Raw genomic sequence first — 26,177 nt, forward strand, 5'->3', positions numbered from 1 at the left:
CAAATACGAGGGGGATCCAGGAAATAACAACCGTTCGCACATACCCTCCGCGCAGCTGACTCCCCTTCCTTGTTTGAAGGTCAACTGGCTTCCTTAACATGTGTTCTCATAATGTTGTGAGTACTGGTTGCAACAAGTCGCCATTGTGCTTTTTGTGTTACTTCAAAATGAACGACGTGATTGATAATCCCGCCGACTGTGAGATGAGGAGTGTGATTCGATTTTTGAATGCCCGACATTTGAAACCTGCAGAAATTTACCGGCAATTGAAAGAAGTGTATGGTGATACTGTAATGAATGAAAGAAATGTGAGAAAATGGTGCGAAATGTTCAACAAGGGCGAACAAATGTCCACGATGAAGCTCGACCCGGACGCCCATCACTCATCACAGAAGACCTGAAGACTAAAGTGAACGACAGAATCTTGCAATACAGGCGCACATCACTCGACGAATTGCATATTGCCTTTCCTGACATTTCCCGTTCTTTGCTTGGTGAAATTGTGTCGCAACATCTTGGCTACCACAAAATCTGTGCACGATGGGTTCCACGGCAACTGAGTGACCAACACAAAACTCAGAGAATGGCCTCAGCATTGACATTCCTGATGCGATATCACACAGATGGAGACGCCTTTCTTGATCAAATTGTGACTGGTGATGAGACCTGGGTGTCTCACAACACCCCAGAGACCAAGCGCCAATCACGTCAGTGGCATCATCCCTCATCACCCAAGAAACCGAGAAAATTCAAACAGACTCTCTCAACACAAAAAGTCATGGCTACTGTCTTTTGGGATCGCAAAGGTGTTCTTTTGTTGGATTTCATGCCAAAAGGCACTACAATCAATGCAAATCGTTATTGTGAGACTTTACAAAAACTACGGCGAGCCATCCAAAACATGAGGCGAGGAATGCTTTTGAGAGGAGTTGTGCTTCTTCACGACAACGCCCGCCCGCACACTGCTGCTTCCACTCGAGAATTGCTGGATCAATTCGGTTGGGAAATCTTTGATCATCCGCCCTATAGTCCAGACCTTGCTCCTAGCGATTTTCACCTTTTCACTAAGCTGAAAGACTTTCTGGGTGGTACGCGTTTTGGAAGTGATGAAGAGTTGAAGAAGACAGTGAACACCTGGCTTAATGAACTGGCGGCAGAGGAGTATAACACGGGAATTCTAAAGCTAGTGAACAGATACGACAAATGTTTAAATGTAGGTGGTGATTATGTAGAGAAGTAAAGGAAGCTTCAGTTATGTAACAGACTTTGTTTTTTCAAATAAATATATTTTTTTTAATTATTACAACAAAACAGTCGTTATTTCCTGGATCCCCCTCGTACTACACCCAAACAGAAGGATTGCCAATGGGATCACCCATATCTAGCATACTAGCACAACATAGAACAAACATACATACTCAACAATGAACACAACAAATATGCAGACAACATAATATAGTGGCACAGATACGTAGACGACATACTCATACTATGCAACAGAAACAAACGACAAATACACAAACTACACCAATACATAAACAAAATACACCCAAAACTTCAATACACACTGGAACTCGAAAACAACAGCTCCATAAATTTCCTAGACATCACCATAACAAAAGTTAACAACAAACACACCTACAAAATATACAGAAAACCAACCACCACCACCACACACATACACAACACATCTAACCACCCCACACAACACAAACATGCTGCATTCAGGACAATGGTACACAGATTGCTCAACATACCCATGAGCCAACAACACTACAATGAAGAAGTGAACACAATCAAATACATAGCACAAGAAAATGGTTACAACCCAAACATAATAGACAACATCATACGGAAGACAAAACAAAAACTCAACAAACACAAAAACACAACACGAACACAAGAACACAAGAAATATATCACATTAACATACGAAAACAAAAACACACACAAGATCGCATCCTCACTCAGAAAATAGAAATACAACATGGCATACAGAACAGAAAACACACTACAAAGACATCTCAACACACAATAGTACATTATGCAATGAGCCTATAATGGAGGTAATTAAGAAGTGAGTATGGATATTTATGAAACGAGCGCAAGCGAGTTTCATAATTTTCATACGAGCTTCTTAATTACCATTATAGGCGAGTTTCATACGACTTTTTATGCTCGACCATATTTCTAACTTGATATTATTAATTTTTGAGCAATGTCCCGTATGTTGTGAGATGTGCGCAGACGCGAAAGTATTGATTTTTTCCAAGGAACAGATGTCCACATTGACCTTGCTAGGCCATAAGAAACAGAGATAACATTGAAATTAAATTAGACATTGAAAAACGAGATGACAAATTGAATTTATTTGAATATTATTTACAATTAACGCTAATTATTATAGTAACAGAACATAACCTTCTGCGACAGTATTGGATTTCCAGCCTCCGTGACTTTTCGCTAATTCTCTTTCGATTGCATATCCAAGAATAATTGATACTTGCGGTTTTATAACGGTAGAAAGCTGACCTGTCATTGGCTGAACAGTTGTAACCTGAGTCGTCATTGGCTGAAAGACCTGACCTTTAATGAGTAGGTGTACTTTAAAGACATGCATTAAAGGTCTGCTACCAGGTGTATAATTACTACATTTCGGCATGGTCGAGCATAAACAAATAAATACAACCACACAGGCGTATACAAACTCACATGCAATACTTGCGACAGTTTCTATATTGGACAGACAGGCAGATCATTCCAAACTCGATACAAAGAACACATTAAAGCTATAACCAGAGGACAGAATACATCTACATATGCCGATCACATAACTAATGCTAACCACACATACAATAACATAAATACATGGAAATCCTACACATACAACCCAAAAACCAAAAACTCAACACACTAGAACAATATGAAATATACAGACACACTAAAACACACCCTGATCAAATTCTCAACACACAGATCAATTTCAGAACACACACACTATTTGACACAACTCTTCATCACACAACAGGCAGCGAAGTTGAGAAAGCGCCGAGATCTAGTAGGCTCTGAGGATGGTGTCAAGTAACACCGAAACAGTTGTAAGCCACACATGCTTACATAATTAACTCGAGTAAGATCGCCATTTAATGAATTGTTTAATGAATAATAATTTTCTTTTTATTGTTACAGATCTCTAGAAAGTCCGAGCAAGGTGTATCCTAGTGTGAAGAGTGAATCTAAGGAGTCTTTTGCATGAGTACCTTGCATAAAATGTAGACGTTGACATTAAACTAGGATGGCACACACATATAAATGCTTCATGTTAAGGATCCTCCTACAATACTGCTCTATTCCACAAATTATTAAAGAACCGCTTGTCTGTGATGAACCTGTTTCATTGGGTTTATCAGGCTAATTATAAGCTCTTTATAAAGAGCTAACCTGATTTCAGTACAATACTATTTCAACTTTATATAGAATAAATGTATTGGGTAATATTTAAAACAGTTATTTATCAATTGAAACAATCAAACTATATACTTAAATCGGTGTTGCCATCCTGCTGCGCCTAAAGTCATTCATGAACATAGCTTAGTTGACTCTGAGTCAGAGGACGAATGGGATGCTGTCCCACGCCATTAGCTAGCGGTGCCTCGGAGGTACAATTTTCTAAGATTGTTCGACTTCCATTCGTGACTTAATATGCAAAATAAAGCTCTCTTTAAGAATATTACACCATATTTTGTAGACTGTGAATTACTTTCCAGCTGGTACATTAAAAAGGACGATATCGTCATTTCATTTCTAAGGAGAAAATATAGAAAAAGAATTTGTCATTATTGCATCTTTTACTGCCTTGTAAGTAAACCGTAACAAAGTTAGTAAAAAAAATAAGGGATTAATAAAAATATTTTGTTCCAATATATTTATGTTAGTGTGTTTTAAGTATATCTCCAATGTGCGCTCTGATGTATTAGTATGTATAATATAATTTATCAATAAATTAAAATTGTGATTACAATAATGAATGCTTTTACTTCTTCCTTAGCAAACATTTCGGTAATTATGCAGAACAACTACAGAAGCGATTTTTTTTTTTTTTTTTTTTAGTACACGTACATTTTGTGTAGATCAGTTACGGTTGAGGTAGAGTAGATTTTTTTTAAATATGAAGAAGAATTGAACTTGGTTTTCTTTTTCTCGTGTTTAGAAAACTACCTGTATGTTGTTGAGTGCATAACTTTTAATGTATTGTGATTTGATTGGCTGAAGTGTTGTGTATTCTTATTGGTGATGTGTTTCCGGTATGATTGGATGTTTGCGGTTAAGTGATAGCTGTATGTTACGAGTTAGAGTTTCTCAAAGTCGTTGGCTGTGTGGTTGATGCGTATATTATATCTTGCAGGTGGTCTATCGCTATGAGTTGGAATGGATGTAGAATTTCGTTTTTTTGGCTGTATAGAGTTGAGAGAGGAGGATATTGTAGACTATTTCGTGAATTACGAATTTCAGCACACACAGTTGTGGACTGGTATTCTTTTGTGCGTGAGGTATTCATAGACCATGTGTGTGGTGATGGTGACATCAAGGTCGGTGGAGAAGGACATGTGGTACAGGTGGATGAAGCAAAGTTTGGTAGACGTAAATTTGAGAAGGGTCGTTTAATTGAAGGGCATTGGAGTTTTGATGGTATAGATATTAGTACACGTGATACGTTTATGGTTCCTGTTGAAGCAAGAGATGGTGCTACATTAAAGGGTGTGTTACTTCAGAAAGTTAAAGATGGAAGTACAATATATTCTGACTGTTGGAAGGGATATAAAGATCTGAAAGAGTGTGGTTTTCGTCATTTTACCGTCAATCATAGCTAAAACTTTGTCGATCCTGAAACTGGTGTTGACACTCAGCTTATTGAGCGGCAGTGGAGGTAGGTTCGTGCTAAAGTTCCAAAGTATGGTAGGAGGAAATGCCACTTCGTTGAATATTTGGGAGAATATATGTTTAAGTGTAAATATCCAATGGAAGAGAGAATGTATGCATTCTTTAGAGCAGCTGCAGCCCTGTATCCTCCGAATTATTAAAGTAAGGTTCATCATGTTTGACATTGATTGACGAATTTGTGAAATTGATTCAGTCTTTGTGTGGATATTTTGGTTAGGTTAGGTTAGGTTAGTTTAGGTTTTTGTTACTTATATTTGTCCTCTTGAAAAAGGTGTGAAAATTAAGGGTTTAGATAAAAAAATTACATTAAGTTCTTGCGGTTTATGTTATTTTCCTACTTTTGTTTTTAAGTTTTTTGGAAAAAGGAGGTAAAAATGCAGGGTTTTGAGAAAGAATAAAATTTAAAATCGCTTCTGTAGCTGTTGTGCATAATTACCCTCTGGGATAATGTATTTTTACATCCTTACTTTAAGTACCAGTACAATAAGGTAAAGGTGAGTGAATAGGATAGAAGGGTGAAGTGAATTAAAAAAAAAAAAGGTAAATCCTCGGCAAATTTCGAGATTGCGGGATGTAAAAGGAATTGCTTACAGATAGTCACCAGTAGCGTCCACTGTATGCTGTTGGTGAAAGTGCTTGGATGTCAAAACGAAGTAAGAGAATGCCAGAAATCAATGCTTTGTGAGTTTATGAGGTAAGTTCAGTTTGAATTTATCGACATTTCTTAATTTTTAACATCAAAAGATAGTGAATATTACATTTTCTTTGAAGTAAATTGTGTATACAATTAACTAATCCGAAAGAGCATTTTTTGGAGGGAACTAATAACTATTAAAAATGATCATAGTGCCACTTTATTACCTTTATAAACCGCGAGTTTTGAAATAACAACAAAAGAAGGTAAATCAGCGAATGATATTCTCGGGATAATTCTGAAATTATAAGCTAATTTATTTTTAAAAATAATTTAATTATGAAATTATTTTCATAAGATGAAATCTAGATATTCTCCATGGTCATGCAGTTAGAGTACCTGACTATAGATCTGGAGGTCCTGGGTCCGATTCCTGGTAGGCCTACTCCCGAATTTTGTAAGAAGTAGAGATTATAGCTAAAGAATGTAGGTAGTTTAGGTTTTGTTGTTGTTGTTATTATTATTATTATTATTATTATTATTATTATTATTATTATTATTATTATTATTATTATTATTATTATTCAACGGGTTACATCAGCTGCTTGTCTATGCGGATGACCTTAATATGTTAGGAGAAAATCCACAAACGATTAGAGAAAACACAGGAATTTTACTGGAAGCAAGTAAAGAGATAGGTTTGGCAGTAAATCCCGAAAAGACAAAGTATATGATTATGTCTCTTGACCAGAATATTATGGAAACATAAAAATTGGAAATTTATCTTTTGAAGAGGTGGAGAAGTTCAAATATCTAGGAGCAATAGTAACAAATACTCGGGAGGAAATTAAACACAGAATAAATATGGGAAATGCCTGTTATTATTCGGTTGAGAAGCTTTTATCATCCAGTCTGCTGTCAAAAAATCTGAAAGTTAGAATTTATAAAACAGTTATATTACCAGTTGTTCTTTATGGTTGTGAAACTTGGACTCTCACTTTGAGAGAGGAACATAGGTTAAGGGTGTTTGAGAATAAGGTGCTTAGGAAAATATTTGGGACTAAGAGGAATGAAGTTACAGGAGAATGGAGAAAGTTACACAACACAGTCACCTGATATAATTAGGACCATTAAATCCAGACGTTTGAGATGGGCAGGGCATGTAGCACATATGGGAGAATCCAGAAATGCATATAGAGTGTTAGTTGGGAGGCCGGAGGGAAAAAGACCTTTAGGGAGGCCGAGACGTAGATGGGGAGATAATATTAAAATGGATTTGAGGGAAGTGGGATATGATGATAGAGAATGGATTAATCTTGCTCAGGATAGGGACCAATGGCGGGTTTATGTGAGGATGGCAATGAACCTCTGGGTTCTTTAAAAGCCAGTAAGTAAGTATTACTACTACTACTACTACAGTTATTTTTTTATTATCATTACTGTTGTTGTTGTTTGCAGATAGGAAAATATAATAAAAATGGATCGAACACAGGGAGAACATGATATGAAAAACGCGTTAAGGGTGGTCTGAAATGGAATGTCCATGTTGAAAGCCTCCAGAATTTACATAGTGCTGTATACTTGTATCCATTGAAGAAGTATTTTGAAAACTTGTGCAAATGTACGTAAACAAGGGGAGGGAGCAGAGTATAGTTTCTAAAATGCAGAAAGTGGAATTGAAGAAATGAATTATAAAAATTTCCAGACATGGATTTGACCTTGGTTCGAGACATCAGTTGTGTGGTATTTGTTTTTACAGAAGAAGACAGCACAAATCACAACTTTTAGAGAGCAATAAAATGGTTGGAAAAGATTTTCTTAAGTATACACCATGTGGATCTTGGTAGAAGAATGCTGAAAGTGGTTTCTCATCTTGCGGAATTCATCCTTCCAATCCTAATGTTCTTAGGAAAATGAGGCCCGAGCACAATATTGCACAGAGGGCCATAAATCTTTTCGGTGGCCCTGCTGCTAATGATGGTAATGATAGTGAAACAGAAACTGTGGACAAAACAGGAAGCACAGCTGACAGCACGGGTTAAGAAGACAGCAGAGTAGGTGTTGTATCAGAACCATTCCATGTCAAATTAACACAAAAAATTGGACTTCTCAACCCGACCATCTCAGATTTTCATTATATTTGGTGGGATGGTGAAGAACCTTAAGTTAATTAATTATGTAAAATTTTAGCCCTCAGTAGTGCACGATATCCATACAGCAATTCTGCCAATATGAGAAAAAAATGTTCCATACCATGTCAACAAAATTAATTCATAATTTCTCTTCTAACTGAGGTAGAATCTTAAACTTGGGCTTATTTTAAATCTAAGGGATCACACTTTTCATTAAAAATAGCCTTGTATTAAAGTATCGAATGGTCACGTGAAACACATTTTAACATTGAATATCTAAAAATGCAGGTCGTAAATCATATCGCGAAAAAGATATTGTAACTTTATTCCAACGCAACAATGTTACTTTTATTGTTACGATAATAATAATCACTTTCTACAATTTAATTCTACTCCCGTCAACAATGGGATTTTCACTCCACACAGTAACACAGTATTCGTTATTGCACTCCACAGACGACAATGACAATTTACTTGGATTATTGAGAACAACAATGAACTGTTAATCTTAACTAACGTTTACAAAGCACTATTTACAAAACAAAACTGTCAGTTCACAGTTCGTTTGCCTTGGCTAGTTCTTCTAGCTCCGTCACTCGAGTTCACAGTATCTCAAACCCCAGACCTTCAGAGACAGTCCACTGAACTTCGAATTCAGGTCCCCCAACTGCGGTCCACTGTACTCAAACTCAGGACTTCCGGCTCCCACAGTTACGGACACAACTCAGTCGAACTCTGTCTTGAACCTGGCTTCACTACTACACAGGACTGGCTGGCTTGCTGTCCAACGACCACAACAACTACAACTCAGGTTCACTCGCGTGTTGTATTTATAACTAAACCATAGTTTCTGGAGAGTACGATGCTAGAAATTTCCATGACGCCTATCCAGACTTCCCTGGATTTCTCCCCTCAATCACTGTGGTCGCTCTCTCTCTCCTCTCCTCTCTACGCCACAGCACATGTCCTAGGAAGCAGATGCGCTCGCAACTTCGTGTCGCCCAATCCTTCCACGCGCGCTCTGTCCTCTGTGGGACGCGTGATCGACCTTCGGCTGTCACAATATGTTATAGAGTTAAGAGCATTCTCTCCTTGGTGTAAGTTTTATTTTTCGAAGCCTTCGGGAATGCCAATAAAAAAATTATGTCAGTGTATTGGTTTGTAGTACTTAAACCCATCTTACACGAACACTGCATGCACGCGAGTTCGTACTTGTCAGATTATCTGCGTCGTCGTTCTGTCAGGCTGTCATGAGTCGCAGTTTATACAGTCTTCAATTTATACAAAACGTGCGATCTGTTTCAAGTGCAGTGTCTTTAGTTTTTGTAGTATGTGGTAGTTTTGTGTGATATAACGGAGTCGCAGTTTATACAGTCTTCAATTTATACAAAACGTGGGATCTGTTTCAAGTGCAGTGTCTTTAGTTTTTGTAGTATGTGGTAGTTTTGTGTGATATAACGGAGTCGCATTTTAAGTTATATGTTTGCTGCAATCCCTTCGAGAAATCAGGGCATTGTAATTACAGGAAAAATTTAAGAAGTGTTATGTTGTGGATGCTTAATGTATTTCCTAATTTAAAACAGGAACAAAAGGTGTGCGCTATGTGTTGTAAAGAAATAAAAATAAAATATGATGCTATTGAAAGTGTGATGCAGAATCCTGAGAATGACTGTACTAATGATGAAGAATACATCGATTCTACAGCAAATGTAAGTTCATTAAATATAAGTCTTGTTGACTTAGGTATGTCCCCTATTAAACGAAAAAGGTTACGAGAAGAGAAATATAAGAGACAAAAATTAGAAAATGTTGAAAAAGCCTTAAAAGAAAAAGTCTTTGATATTAATGACGCCGAGGATCCAGAATCTTCATCAAGGCCTGATTCTGCAATTTTGACTCAGTTGCAGGAATTTCAAACCTCAGGTAAAAGTGGGAAAATCACCATTTTGACACTATTACCTAAAAACTGGAGCATAAATAAAATAAAAAAGAGTTTCCTTTAGCTTCTGAATACATGATTCGGAAAGCTAAAGTTCTGGCAAAAGAAAAGGGAATTTTGTCTTCACCAAATCCGAAACCAGGAAAACCCTTGCTCGCGGCTTTTGTGGTAAAGTTAAAGAATTCTATTGTGACGAGATAAGCAGAATAATGCCTGGTAAGAAAGATTACGTCACGATTAAAGAATCAGGGAGTAAAACACATGAGCAGAAGAGATTAATTCTTGGAAGCCTTAATGAATTATATGCAGCATTTAAAAATTCTAACCCTGATATGAAGGTAGGATTCTCCAGATTTGCAGCTCTTAGACCAAGAAATTGTATTCTAGCTGGAGCAAGTGGGACCCATACTGTCTGTGTCACTCACCAGAATGTAAAACTCATGCTGGAAGCAATTAAAGTTTCAGGTCTACGTGGATTTCTAGAAAATTCTTCTTTATACCTTCCAACTTATCAACATCTCTTGGCTATTATGGTGTGCAATCCTCCTCAAATAAAGTGCTTGTTCAGGAAATGTAAAGAATGTCCTGGACCATTAAAGATAAGAGAGAGTTTAGAGAAATGTTTCGAAGAAAACTTCATTGAATCAGTAACCTACAAACAGTGGATGACGACTGACCGATCAACGCTTGAGACTATAGTGAAGCCCACAGTAGAATTTCTCGATTGTCTCTTGGACAAACTTGGTGATTTATTGACTCACTCATTTATATCATTTGAACAAAGTAAGTTTCTACGTGATATGAAATCATCTCTACAGCCATGCCAGCTTGTTGTGTTATGTGACTTCGCTGAAAACTATTCTTTCGTAATCCAAGATGAAATTCAGTCATACTACTGGACTAATGTGCAGACAACCATTCATACTTTCGTAATATATTATAACGAATCATCATCCGATACAGTCTCTATTAAAAATCTGGTAATAATTTCAGACTGTCCGAAACATGACACTACAGCTGTACATCTGTTTAAAAAATAGCTAATAGAATTTATTAAAACAAACGTCTGTAATTCACCACATAAAATGATGTATTTCTCCAATGGATCATCTGCTCAGTATAAAAATAGAAAAAATTTCCTGAACCTTACATTACATGAAAAAGATTTTGGATTTCCAGCAGAATGGCATTATTTTGGCACATTGCATGGCAAAAGCACATGCAACGGTGTAGGTGGGACACTTAAAAGGTATGCGGCTCGTGCTAGTTTGCAGAGACCATCCGATAAACAAATAACTACACCCAGGGAATTGTACGACTGTACAAAGGACAATCTCCCAAACATTAATACTGTTTATTTGTCTGAAAAAAACTATGCTGAAGAGGAAAAAATGCTTGCTCCTCGATTTGCAAAATCTACCGTAGTGCCTGGAACACGCAAGTTTCAAACAGTTCTGCTATTTAGGATGAGTATTATACTTGCTAAGCAGTTTTAAAATGCAGCTGAAACAACGCAGCATCCTGTCTGGAAAGATGATCAGGCTATTTCATCTCAGCAATGAAAGGTAAGCATTTCTTACAGAACTTAAGGTTTAACAAAATCCATGTGACAATAATTTATTTGAGGTAATAATTAAAAAAAATTCGAATTATGTACTACATGTTAAATTACATAGCGACATTCAAGAGTATGATCAAATATAATGAAATAACGAATGTGTGGGACATAATTATCGCGAGCTATACGGTTAGCTTACGCTTACAGTGACATAATAATTTTTATCTTTGTAACCTATGATGATTCCAAGTTGAAACTTATCAGTTCATTATATCACTAACTGAGGCGTACTATATATTTTTTTCCTTAAAATAGAACCCCCGCATTTTTAAATATGAATATATGAAAACTGTTTTACCATGTTTTTTTAGTTTACTTTAATACTTGCAGAAAACAATATAAGCAATAGAAATAATCACATATTAAGAATATATCACCCAATTTTTGTAAATTTATCTGAAAACGTTGTTGAGATATATAATTTTAATTGATGCGGCTTGCTTACAAAAATATAATAATAATAATAATAATAATAATAATAATAATGGCTTTATTTAACCTTGCAGAGTTAAGGCCAAGGCCTTCTCTTACACTCAACCAGGATTAAAACTTGCTTACACAGTTGATCATAAAACTTGATCAGAATTAAGTAATTACATACTGATTACATAATGAGATCAAAAGAGGTAGTTACATAAAATTTACCTCATAAAATAAAAATAAACATAGTGAAATACATATTAATTTATTAGAATCAAATACGAATCACATAAAAACAGAAGCCGATAATTCAATAAAAAAAGAAAAATGTACACAGTAAAAATAAAAATAAACACATTAGTATACATATTAATATTAGATTAAAATTAAGTAGGACTTACATAATTAAATCAGAAACTGACAATTGAATAAAATGTACACAAAAATAGATTAATACTAAAAAACAACAACACAGTGGGATACATATTGGCGTTAAGTGATAAATAAACACGATTTAGATAATAATAACAAAAAAAGATAATAATAAATACAGTGGAACACATTTGCAACACGTTAGGTCTAGCAACTCATCATAAGATACTTTTCTAATTTACATTTAAAGGAAATTAAAGTTCGGCAGCCCTTGACTTCAGGCGGCAGAGAATTCCAGTGGCGAGAAGTAGCAACAATGAAAGATGAAGAATAAAGAGATGATGTGTGCAGTGGTATTTCTAGCGTGTTATCATATTGTGACCGAGTATTTAAGTTATGATACCGAGAAAGACTGTGGAATTGGACAGATAAGTAAGAGGGAGTAGAGGTGTGCAAAATTCGGTATAAGAGAGAAAGGGAATGTAACTTTCTCCTCTCATTTAACCTGAGCCACAATAATTTATCGAAAGAAGGCGAAATGTGATCGTAGTAGCGGACATTACAAATGAAACGAACACACGCATTATGAACACGTTGCAGTTTCTGGGATAAATCCACCCCGAGATCACTGAATAAAGCGTCACAATAATCGAAATGAGGCATAATAAGAGTCTGTACAAGCTTCTGCTTTAATTTAGCTGGATAGTGGTACAATCTTTTTAATGAGTGAAGAGTGGAAAATACTTTCTTGCATGTGTGTTTGATATGCGTGTCCCAGGTAAGGTTAGATTCAAAATGAACTCCCAGGTTTTTTACAGTTGAACCATAATGATGATCGCTTTATTCAGAGTCACGGGAGGAAGATTGAGCTTATTAATATCGGGGATTAATCTTTTATTCGAAAATAAGATAGCCTGTGATTTATCTGTATTTAAGTTAAGTCCGAATTGTTGAGACCAAGATGAAACGGATTGACTTTCTTCATGTTTGAAACGCCACTGACAGAAAACGAAAAGGGCAGGAGATGTGAAACTCGGCAGTTTTAGTTAGCTCGGCAGGTAAAACAAACCCTCAAATTTTGAAAGAAATCTGAGTCAGTCGGGTTGAGCACCTTGGTGATTTGGTATGGAATGACCCTATACTATGTTGAAAAGTGATTAAGTGTTTGTAGTCTTATTGTAGACCCTACATATTCAATTAATAAAACAATTATTAAGGTTACTTTTTGACTCTCCCTCGTACATCAATATTATTTTCTTTGATTACTTTATACTTTATAAAGTATATTCGTATTAAAACAATAAAACTATATTTTGTGAGGGGGGATAGAAGTTATCCCTGGCAGGAATGTTAATATGAATTTATGAGAAGGGGATAACTTTCCAAAAGGAGGGAAATCCCCCCATTCCCCTATTAATTCGCACCCTGATTATGAATGAACCTGGGAGCCATTCTGGAAGTGTTAGATAACGAAAAATCTGTCACCACCTGAAATTGAACCCAGGATCTTCCAATCCGTAGCTAATATAGCACTTAATAAGCCATTTAAATGCTGGAAACCCTTTCTTTCATGAAATAATCAGCAATAAAGAAAAGAAAAGGACTTTGTAAGTCATTTTATTTCGCTATTAGTACAATTTTGTCTCTCTTTAATTTTGAAAGTTTGCAACACAGAAGAAATAATATTGATATAAAATGCCTCCATAATTTATTAACAAGTTCTGTAAATAGTCATCTAGGGTGCTATTCATAGACATTTCACAGCACACGCTATGAGCGTACTAAGCTAGCCCCGGCTATCCACTGGTTACTAGTACAGAATTCAAATCATATCCTATCGCTAACACTGGTTTATGAATACGAAAAAGGCTGATCATCCACCAGAAACCCGCGCTAAAAATGTCTATGAATACTGCCCTTACTGTCCAGGATAGCAATACATGTACCAAAAGAGAACTGTAGGACCAGTAAAACATTAAATATAAACTATGCTAGGACATGTTATTACAAGTACTCTCCACTTCTTAGAATCTGTTTCTTCTATAATAAACTGAGCAATATTGACATCTTTCAGGATAGAACCACACTCTTGAGAGAAATAAATACCGGTAGCGTTCAAAACACTCCATAAGTATTTTGCTAATAAATAGGTCTTAACTGGTTTGCATATTGTATTTTTGGTCTTCTTTCTTAAATTATTTCATATCAATTATCATTACGAACTCACTCCTAATTCTGACTTAACGTAGGTCTAGTCCCTCATCAGTTATTGTATTATTGTTACTAATCTGTGACTAGTTATTTGCATTTCATCACTGGCTCTATTACTTCATACTGTAAATACTTTTGTTTTGTTTTTTTTTTACCGAGATTTATATGTAATATTTGCTTGATATCTTTTGTTGAGTACCGTAGTATTGGATTGTAACTGTTTAAGTTTAAATACCATTATTATATGTATTAGTACTGTTATTTTCATTTTATCTACTCTATAATTACATTGTTGAGTGGATTAAATAAATAAATACAATAAATAAATTTTAAGGAATGTCGCAGTTAAGGCATACCGGTACGGTATTTAGCGCTGCAAGCAGGCAAGTTATACCCGGTTGAAGTTTTTTGCGGGGTTTTGCTCAACCAACTGAAGCAGAATTGCTGTCTTACTTATGGGGTTGGACTTCGGACTCATTTCGTCATCATTAAAATTCACGTATCATCCATACCATAGCCCGGATTAAGTTTACGGTATGCTATACCGTACTTGTACAAGAACGCGGTGTACAACTACCCAGTCATCCCCAGAATAGGAGTGGTAAGCACAATAAGCCTCAGGCTGCAGTGTTAGTCTTCGGGTCCCTCCTTCGTACAAGACAGAAAAAAAAAAAAAAGAAAGCTTTGGGCCCATTCTTCGTATATAAAGGGGGGGGGGAAGAAACGCACACCATGCAACTGCTTTGCACATCTGATTCTGATTGTAATTGAATGTTGTGTGATTGTAATTGAATGTTGTGATTTATTTATAGACGTCTTATCCAACCGTGCTGGTCTGGATTGTAACGTCTTTATTACTATTTGATTTCAAAGTTTTAATCATTGGTCTGTATTAGGCAATAATAGTGACATGAGTTTCATAATTTCATTTTACAATAATTAACTATGTTAATGAAACATTGAAACTATCAGCGTTGTATACATGTTCCGCGACCATGACCAACATTAAGTGTGGCCAACATAACGGGCAAACGAGAGTGGTTATTAATTACTGAAGAAAAGTGAATTATGCAAGTATTAACTAATGAGGAAAAAACAGTTTACCACAAGTTCATAAGTTGTTAATTGGACACATATACTGTCTTAAAATTAATTTGAAACAGGTTAAACTCAACCCACAATGTTTCTACGTATGTTTAAAGGACTGAACACACTCAGGTTCCGTCAAGGTGATTCAAGCACGTCAGGCCACTATCTCGTTGCGTCATGTTCACACCATATTTGTGATGTATTTTGATGGTTTTTTTTATTTTGACAGCAATTGTGAGTTTAATGTACGTTTGATTTTAATCGAAATGCTAGCGTGATTTCTCTCGTCACATAAAGAAGTGTATATTTGAAGGTAAGTTGAACAAATTCAAAATATACGTATCCTTCAGGTAATTTGTGTTGGTTATTAAAAAGTGAAGTTATATTTACCTAGGCCTATAGTAGTCAATTGATTTAGTCTATATGACGAGTCATATTAGCATACATTGGAGTACTAATTCCAAGATATCATAGGTGCATTATCATTATTTAGCCACAATAGAGAACAGTGGTTTGAATAGGTGAAGATATTTTCACTTGGCCTACATGTAAATGTATCAATTCGTTGTTAGATTGTTATTGATACTTATCTAATAAATTGAAATTGGACTGGAGTTTCCAGACTTTGAAATAGACTTTATCCAGCGTGATAGAATGCCTGCCCTTGTACACATTTCGATACACCCACATTTCATGGTTTGTACAGTTTATGTAGCTAAATTTCATGTGTCACTAAATAAAAAGAAAAACAGTGAAGCACCTAGCAAACTTATTATGATTCTTTGATTTCAGATCTTAGACATGACGATATTTACAAGGTATTTGATTCAGTTATTCCAGACATAATAGGTTAGAGTTGTCATTATGCTTAATATTATTTGATTGGATAAATTTCAGAACACGGATTCCTTCCTTTTTCGTCTGTGAACAGTACTCTCCTCCAATGCTGAAGTTGGCAACTTACATGTTCCAGATCAAATCTTAGCCGTACTTGCTTGTGATGAATCTCATAGGACACATAGAAGTTTTCTAGCTCTCAAATTCCATTCCCTTAGTCTATTCCTGACTGGTCACTTACTACTACTCCATATTGGAAGTAGGCCTATGCTGATGCAGAACAGAAAGGACCAAAAATCTGTCTTGATTTCTTGTTTTCTTCCATTTACATTTTTAACCACATATAGTTTTGTATTGCCTCTCTTCTTATAATGTTTGATACCTCTGAAGACTACACTATTGATACAAAATAATGGAGATCACCAGTGATCTGACAATAAAGCCATCCCTGTTGAATGAAAGTGACAGCTCTTGCGACTTCAATTTCAATGACATCAACCATTTTGTGACTCCTTTAGAATGACATTTTAATAAAACCGCAACAATGAACATAGCATCCAATATGTTTGAAAATAGCCATAGTCATATGAAGAAAATCAAGCTAAATAGTATTGAATTTTGACATGGATGGATTACCAGTTTGCTTGGACTGCGATGAGATATGAATGAAATATTACGTTTCGTGAATAGGTAGACATGATGTTATCAGATAGTAATACATTAAAACCTACAGACTCTTCATTAAACGAAAATATTTTCTGACCTCACAACTTTAGAACTAAAAAATATGTTAAATTCCCTCGATTAAATAGTAGGCTTACATAACTGTATAATGCGGAAACAGAAATCAAAGCAAGTATTTATATGGAAAATTTCCTATTTTTCGAAGTGTATTGTTTAGAAAGATTTTAGGCATGCTGTACATTTTTAACAGAATTTCATTTTCAGCTTATAATTTATCTTATGAATAATTTCAGTATTCATGAACTGGTGATCAGTTGTGTCTCAATGTTGGACGTACTACTTTGTTACCACAAACCATTGTATTCAAGCATATTGTTACCACAAACCATTGTATTCAAACATATTTTGTTTCCATTTTGAATCTTGCATGCACTAACACTTGAATATAAGTAATTGATTAACTAGCGGACTTACTTGTGTTAATTATGTAAGTCTGTGCAGCTTACAGCTGTTTCGGTGCTTCATCACACCATCCTCAGAGCCTACTAGATCTTGGCGTCATCTCGAACTTCTCTGCCTGTTATGTGGGTGCGTTTGATTGTTGAAAGGTGTTGAATAGTGGAATCAAATAGTGTGTGTGTACTGAAATTGATCTGTGTGTTGAGAATTTGATCGGAGTGTGTTTTAGTGTGTTTGTATATTTCATAGTGTTCTAGTGTGTTGAGTTTTTGGTTCTTGGGTTGTATGTGTAGGATTTCCATGTCCGCATTTATGTTATTGTATGTATGGTTAGCATTGGTTATGTGATTGGCGTATATAAATCCTCTAGTTAATCAATTACTTATATTCAAGTGTTAAAAGTAGTGTACGCAAGATTCAAAATGGATTAATAGTTTAAATTACATGCCTAAAAACAATATGTGTAGACAAAGTCCGTTAAAATGGAACAATTACAAAGAGATTATACAATCAAAAAATTCTTCAAGATTATAAAAAGGATTTAAAATTAAGCAACTAGCATTTCCTTGTCTTGTGTCACAGGAATAAATAACATTTCTTAATGTTAAAGTTGGAAGATTGTCCTTAACATACAAAAATAAACTCTAGAATATATAAATTTATTACAGTCATGATTTTGTTTTTTACAAATAATGGTTTACAATCTTAAAAGTAGCATTTGATATAATTCTTATGACCCTTTTTTGAAGCAATAGGATCCTATTTATAAAAGCACTGTTGCCCCATAACAATATTCCATAGGTACGAGTACTTTGAAAGTAAGCAAAATAAGCATCACGAATATAGTTTTCAGGTACAACAGTTTTTAATCTCTTAAGGAGAAACAAAGTTCTTGTATTGTATTGTATTTATTAACATTCCATGGTATTCATACATTGTTTACAGCTAGAATATGGAACAAGTCAAAAAACTTAATACTATTATAAAGTCTTAATTTATAGTCACAGTCTAGATCAAATATAATACAGACGAGATTTACAGTATAGTCTACTAGTACAACACAAAGTTTTAGTATCAATTTCATGAAGTGTTATTGAATGTCATGAATTCACCTACAGAATAGAAGGCGTGAGAAATTAGGTACTTCTTTAATTTGGCCCTAAATAATCTTATGTTTTGAGTTTCATTTTTTATATCGATAGAGAGGCTATTAAAAATTTTTACTGCCATATAACGCACTCCTTTTTGATAGCATGATAGACTTGCCGATGGAGTATGAAAGTCATTTTTTGACGTGTATTTATGCTATGAACTGTTGAATTAGTTACAAAGTTTTCACGATCACATACAAGTATAGTAGAAATATTACAGTTCAAAAGTATTGGAAAGCACAACTGCTAATGGCTTCATTGCCAAATGCAAGGCACTAGACAACAACAACAACATAGTAGAAATATGATCAATATGACTTTCCCTTGTCATCTTGGAATCAACAATAATTCCTAACATATTAAACTGACTTTGTTCATGATCGGTCTTCTTTAGAGTAAAAATCACACTTTCAGTTTTAGCTGGGTTCAACAAAAATTCATTTGCATTAAACCAAACTTCATCATCTCTTAAATTATGTTGAGCAAAGCTTTTCAAATAGTTAATATCATTATGGTTAATTAAAAAAGTAGTATCATTCGCATACAGTACTTTATCAGCATTTATATTAATTTTGTTAATACTACTGTATCTTCTTTTTATATTGCTTGTATTATTTAATTTGTATTTCTCTTTGTTTGTTTTGTAATTATATTTCTTTATTCTGTATATTTGAAATAAATAAAATTGAAATAAATTGAAATTGGAATATTATAGGCTAGGTCATTAGTAGCCAGCAAAAACAATATTGGACCCAATACGGAGCCCTGAGGAACTCCATAATAGTAATTCATAACATCAGATTTTTTTTTACCTTTAAATGAAACACTTTGTTTGCGATCTGATAAGTAAGATTAAAAAATCATAAACTCACTTCCTATGATACCCAAATAACTTAATTTAATCAATTGAATATTGTGATCAACACACAATGTCAGTAAAACCCAAGTGTAGAAGATTTTAAAAAGAAAACTTGACATTTTGAAGCTGTAGGAAAAACTGTGCTAATGGAAAAATAAAAAGAGAATTCAAGAAAACTGCAAACGAAGATACTACCAGTAATGAAATAATGTGAGAGTGGTTTGTTAGTCTCAGGGTGAAAAATCACTGCATCACTGGTACTGGAATATGCTAGAAAGATATGCTTAGATGGTGTGATTTCTCAGGCTGAAGTGTTTGTGGATTTATTAATCAATCAATCACTGTGATGCATTAAATCTCAGAGGGTTTTTGGCATAAACAGTTTTTCTCCAAGCTTCTCTATCTTCTGCCATGGTCTTATTTCCTCCTATTTATTCCAGATCTCTTTGCACCTGATCATTCGAGTGGAATCTGGGTCGTCCCAAAGGTCAAAGGTCTCCTTCCATTTGATAGCTCTTCCCAAGTAACTTTCATCAGGGATTGTTCTTCTCTTCTTATTAGATGTTCTAACCAGCCCAGTCTTTTAACTATTGTTACAACACAAGCTTATTTCCCTATTTTTCCTAATTTGTCACTGTCCATTGTCTTTGAATGGGTCTAAAAATCTTTTTCAGTATTTTGTTTTAAAAAATTATTAGTGCCCTCTCAGTTTTCTTTGTTAAAATATAAGTTCATGCTTTGTGTATTGAAATGGGGCGAACACTTAAAAAAAATTATTAAAATATCCTTACAGTAAAAATCTACATATATAATTTGAACTGGTAATGGAAATTATGGGAAAATGGCTGAACGGATTTTAAAAAATGACCCCTCATTTTGAAGCTTGGAACCCAAAGTTTTTCAAAAAAATAGTTGTTTTCAGTGAAAAGTTAATTTTCCTACATCATTTTCCAATTTTTCAAAATCCATCTGTCGTCAGTTTTGATAAATAATGGCTTTTAAGAATAAAACAAACCACAAACACACTACAATAAACAATAGGCTATTACACGAAGGCAGGATTGCTGACAGTTCGAATTCAATTGGTTGTTAAAAACTTCAAGACTTACTAAAATAATTTACAGGTGTGTAATTTCCTGAGTAAAGCTGTGTATTGGATATTAAAATCTACAAAACTTGAGTTGGATTGATGACATTATTACCATTAGGAATGAAATATTATTATAGTTAATGCCATGATGCGACTATTTTTCATTAATTATATTAATGCTAATTTGATGATATGAAAGTGAAACATTTTGGGGTTATGTAAGCAGATGTAGAGAATATCGTAAATTAGATCTTCATTTCTATAATTTACTGAGTGGCGGCTATATATATAAGATAGTAATATTGTTATTAAAAATCAAATGTTTTTATAGTTATTAATGAAGTGGGGTTGGGCTTTTTCATATACTTAATGATGGTGTGTTGTAGATATTCTCTTCAGTATAGGCTCGAAAGTTTCACCTACTATCCACAATGACCTGAAATAGCTACCGGTATTGCTTTACTCCCACATGAAAAACCCACTGATCGTCCTGACATTGTTACTTGCGTTTTCATGTTGAAACTCAAAAACTGATAGTGGATAAGTTCAAGAAAAAGTTATTTGGCATAAAAAAACCATTCAGAGGGAGTATGTTTCATTATTATGGAAGCAAAATAACTTTCAAAAGTCTGGTATTCTCCATTGAAAATAAATCCGAAAAATTTTTATTTGAACGTCTAATGAACTTAGTTTGCAGCATTTGCTGTACGAATATAGCCTAATTTTAAAAATTTAAGAATTTCGGAAATCATTAATGATTTGAGAGCATAAAAACATTTGTTTACTTTTGATATGTGATGAAAGATTTCAAATACGGAATGCTTTAAGGAAAAACTAATCAGATTACAAAAGTTGGAAATAGAAGATTCTCAATGCAACGTGACAATTATTTATCAGAGAACTTTAATGTTAACACTGGTGTACAAGAAAGTGTCGGATTATCACCACTTGTTATTAATTTTGTCTTGGAAAAAACTAAAAAGAGTTGCTTGTTGCACATATGGAGTACATTTGAAGACAAATTTTTTCTCGGTTTTAGTCTACACCTATGACATAGGCCTGTTACTAATACCTGAAACTGCAGGGAACAACGAGAATATATTTTAAAATATTCATAAATCTTGTTACCGCCAGTGGTGTGCATCTAATTTATACTAATACTAGTGGCTTGTGCAGCAAATGCTGCAAACTAAGTTCATTAGACGTTCAAATAAACATTTTTCAGACTTATTTTCAATGAAGAATACCAGACATTCTGAAAGTTATTTGCTTCCATAATAACGAAACATACTCTCTCTCGAGCCAATACTGAAGAGAACCACGCATATAAATATCTACACCACACCACCATTAAATATATGAAAAAGACCCAACCCCACTTGATTAATAACTATAAAAATATTCGATTTTTAATAATATTATTATCTTACGTAAGTTTTATAGCTTTCTGTAACATACACTATATATACTATATAGCCGCCACTCAGTAAAATATAGAAATCAAAATCTAATTTAAGTTATTCTCTACATCTACTTATATAACCCCAAAACGTTTCACTTTCATATCATCAATATAGCATTAATATTGTGACTGTTGCAACGGGGTTTGAACACGCGTCCGACAGGGCGCGCGGCAGATGAAATGCTGGTACGGGGAGCATCTGCATGCTGAAGGGCAGAGGGGGTGTATTACGTCAACGCGACGAGGGTAGGGTGCGCGCGCAACTGCTGCGTGCGGAGTTAAGGGGGGACGGACCCTCCCGACTCTTCCAGAAGTCCGTCGAAGTGGAGATATCCAGATAATTCGGGAGAGCTATCTCTGCATACCCGTAGAAATTTCTCGCAACTATGATTTTGCTATAAAAGAAGAAACGCGAGCGAACTTGAGCAGTTTTCAGTTTATTCAGCCATTCAGTGAGTAAGCCAGAGCAAGCAAGCCAGTACCGGAGTTCGACTCGAGTGTGCGTCCGCAACTGTGTCAGCATCCGAAGGCCTGAGTTCGAGTGCAGTGCACCGCAGTTGGAGGGACCTGAGTTCGAGTACAGTGGACTGTCTCTGAAGGTCTGTGGTTCGAGATACTATGAACTCGGGTGACTGAGCTAGAAGAACTGTGAACTGAGAACTGACAGTTCTGATTTGTAAATAGTGCTTTGTAAATATTAGTTAAGATTAATAGTTCATTGTTGTTCGTAATAGTCCAAGTAAATTGTCATTGTCGTTTACGGAGTGCAATTACGAACGCTGTGTTGCTGTGCGGAGAGCAAATCCTATTGTTGAGATAATAAAGTTATATTGTTGTTTATTTTAAAAACGTTACAATATGTATAATTAATGAAAAATAGTCACATCATGGCATTAACTACAATAATATTTCATTTCTAATAGTAATAATGTCATCAAACCACCTCAAGTTTTGTAGTTTTTAATATCCAATACACAGCTGTACTCAGAAAATTACACACCACAGAATCGAATCTGTAAATTATTTTTAGTAAGTTAAGTTTTTAATAACCAATTTAATTTGAGCTCTAAATATGTCAGCATTCTTGCCTTCGTGTAATATTGTTTACTGTAGTGTGTGTTTAGTTTTAATCTGAAATGCAACATGGCCGACTTGATGCTCGCTTCGCTTCTCCTGAATGCAATTAGCTAGTTCTCAAAACTGACGACAGATGGATTTTGGAAAATAGGAAAATTATGTAGGAAAATTGACATTTCACTGAAAAATACTATTTTTCCGAAAAACTTTGGGTTCCAAGCTTCAAAATGAGGGGTCATTTATTAAAATCTGTTAAGCCGTTTTCCCGTAATTTCCATTACCAGTTCAAATTATATATATAGATATCTCGTCATCAAACCCTACCTAACCTTGCCACTAACAGTGGAGCTGCCTCCTAGTAATGTTCAGAATGGTAGCGGGAGGGAAAGAGAAAAAACCAAATTTCTCGTGGTAACAACGTCGTAGGCAAACTTCATGCGCATATTATGTTGGCAACATTGTGTACTTGATTTCACTTGGTTATTGTAATGCAGAAGGTGTCAAGTGACTACACTTTCGTGCGTATGTACAAACCCTCAAGCCCTGACGTACGGCTGCGGGCAAGGGTAGCTGCTTCCACAGTGGCGGAGCTAAGAACTTTTATGTGCACCAAATTTGTGATAAGAATATACAGGGCTACTACAAAGGCTTTACCCGATTCCATAGCCTTGTATTATGAAAATTATGAGACATATATTATTGAAAGTTATACCAATAAAAAGAGAAACTCATCAAGTTTTTGGTCCATCAACTGCTACAAGTGCTCGATGTGACCTCCTCGACAAACATCCACTCTGTAGTCTAACTCCTGCCACACCCGCTGGAGCATATCTAGCCACTGCCGCTCGGATCCGGTTATTAAGTTCTTCAAGATTAACTGGCAAAGGAGGTACATACACTTGATCTTTGACAAACCCCATAGAAAAAAATCACAGGGAGTCAGATCTGGCGACCGAGGAGGCCAACGGAGAACACACCGATCGTTGTTAGAAGCCCGTCCACAACAACGTTGTGATAGATGTTCATTAAGATACTCACGCACTTCCAGATGGAAATGTGGTGGAGCCTCATCTTGTTGAATTAAAAACCCTGGTTTATCTTCATGTAACTGAGGCATCAACCACATCAATGGGCTTCTGACAACGATCGGTGTGTTCTCCGTTGGCCTCCTCGGTCGCCAGATCTGACTCCTGTGATTTTTTTCTATGGGGGTTTGTCAAAGATCAAGTGTATGTACCTCCTTTGCCAGTTAATCTTGAAGAACTTAATAACCAGATCCGTGCGGCAGTGGCTAGAGTTGATCGTGATATGCTCCAGCGGGTGTGGCAGGAGTTAGACTACCAGTGGATGTTTGTCGAGGAGGTCACATCGAGCACTTGTAGCAGTTGATGGACCGAAAACTTGACGAGTTTCTCTTTTTATTGGTATAACTTTCAATAATGTATGTCTCATACTTTTCATAATACAAGGCTATGGAATCGGGTAAAGCCTTTGTAGTAGCCCTGTAAATTAATTTCAGCTTTTAATTGAAGCACACTTTCACTGTTAATTGCACTATACTGAAAACAGTAGTCTACACAGTTTGGTACAGTTAACTAACTATATACGAAATAAATTTTTGCATGTTTGCACAACAATGAAACAAAACAAAATACACACTTTTATACAGATTAACATACTACGAAATAAAACTGTTCACTGTTTGTCTTCTTCTCATTGCTATACAGTTCAATTAACAAAATAAAACAACAGTGCAAACGTTGTTATACAAATCTCTAATAGGCCTAATAGTACTTTTTCTTATACACCAGAGATCCGCTGCGATTTTTGCAGTTTTCTGTTAGTAAGCAGCTTTTGAATTCGTGGTGCTATTGTTTTAGTACCACCCAATCGCAAAAATACTTTCAAGTGTTCGTCACTTAATTGGCTTCTGTGACTTGACTTTGTAAACTTCATTAAAGAAAACAGTATTTCGCATACGTAGGTTGTCCCGAACATGAACAACGTTGTTGCAGCGAGATTGTGCAGTTTAGGAAACCTTTCTCGTGGAAAACAAGTGTAGAAATGGTTAATACTTTTTCTGTTGTGATACTTATCCTTTAGCTTAATATCGCTTTGTAAATCAAGTATTTCTAATTGTAGTTCAGCAGAAATATCCAGGACACTCTCTGAAAAAGGTGTTGCAAATATCTTAAATTGTTGTTAAAGTTCTCTAATTTCCTCATATCTACGTTCGAAGTCTTCGCACAATTGTTGCATTATTCTTATATATTCTTTCATGTCCAGGGCTTCTAACAGGTTTCCCATGTACATCCATAAATAAGGAAATTTCATTCCTAAGTAGGAAAACTTTTCCTCGACTTAACCACCTTACCTCGGTATTGTAGAGTAAATCCCCATACTCACTGTTAATATCAAGCAGTGCCCTGAACTCCATGTGATCAATAGGGAGCAGATTTTTATGTTCTAAAAAATTTAAATATATTTATTTTTTATGTGCTAAAAAGTACAAAAATATTTGCTAAAAATAAAAAAAATATTGTTTTTTAAATATGACAAAATACCTTACTTAGCTTGAAAAAAAAATGTTACTAGGTACTCACCGACCACACTTGAGTGCTAGTAGTTGGCCGAGAATTGCAGTGAACAACAAAGGTCATCTCCAAATTCTCCATCACAAATGCATGCCGATTATCTCTGAATCAATTTCGCCTACAGGCACATCCTCCAATACTTGAGCAACTTTACGCATTTTTTTATATCCACTGTTTTTCCCAAACACATTCTGGAATTTGTCCCTTAGTACTTGTACTTCTGAACCTGGTAGCCAGTCTAGTTTAATTTCCACGGCTTGCACCTCCCTGTTTCAGACAACAGGTTTTTGGATGTTTCTAGTTTATTTATTGTCACGCAAAAAGCTTAAATTTGCTAATAGGAAAGCCAAATCATTTTTTAAATAACCATCTTTCAGTATATTTTGAAGGATATCGATTGATGAAGCCCGATAACAGGGAATCACAACAAGATATGTTGCCTTACTTGATAGACATGAGCGAGAGGCGAGCTCTTATCTGTTGTGTTTCACAAAAAAAGAATGAAATGAAATCATCTTCAGCAACAATAAACATTCCTAATTATGTGTTGCAAGATCTCTCCTCCTTGTCCATGTGCTACCTAGCAGTTCTCAGAACTTGAGGAGATA

The 26,177-nt window shown here is 35.2% G+C and overlaps 2 protein-coding genes across 6 annotated transcripts in view; both read left to right on the top strand.

The window, feature by feature from the left end:
* Mhcl (Myosin heavy chain-like) overlaps positions 1 to 4,024 on the top strand; it is a 921,190-nt gene extending 917,166 nt beyond the window's left edge. For all 4 annotated transcript variants that reach the window (XM_069842911.1, XM_069842912.1, XM_069842913.1 and 1 more), the window contains one exon: positions 3,190 to 4,024. In XM_069842911.1, coding sequence (XP_069699012.1) covers positions 3,190 to 3,256 — 67 coding nt within the window. In that variant the 3' untranslated portion in view covers positions 3,257 to 4,024. The remainder of the gene's footprint in view (positions 1 to 3,189) is intronic.
* An 11,504-nt stretch (positions 4,025 to 15,528) lies between these two features.
* Positions 15,529 to 26,177, top strand: part of LOC138711743 (RING finger and transmembrane domain-containing protein 2) — a 58,951-nt gene continuing 48,302 nt past the window's right edge. Inside the window, exon 1 of one of the 2 annotated variants that reach the window (XM_069842915.1) lies at positions 15,529 to 15,669. The gene's annotated coding sequence lies outside the window, so the exon portion shown is untranslated. Of the gene's footprint in view, positions 15,670 to 16,031; positions 16,053 to 26,177 lie in introns of those variants that run through there. The other variant, XM_069842916.1, reaches the window with a different exon arrangement.

This window comes from Periplaneta americana, chromosome 13 (genome assembly GCF_040183065.1).
Source record: "Periplaneta americana isolate PAMFEO1 chromosome 13, P.americana_PAMFEO1_priV1, whole genome shotgun sequence".
In the NCBI taxonomy this organism is placed as follows: domain Eukaryota; kingdom Metazoa; phylum Arthropoda; class Insecta; order Blattodea; family Blattidae; genus Periplaneta; species Periplaneta americana.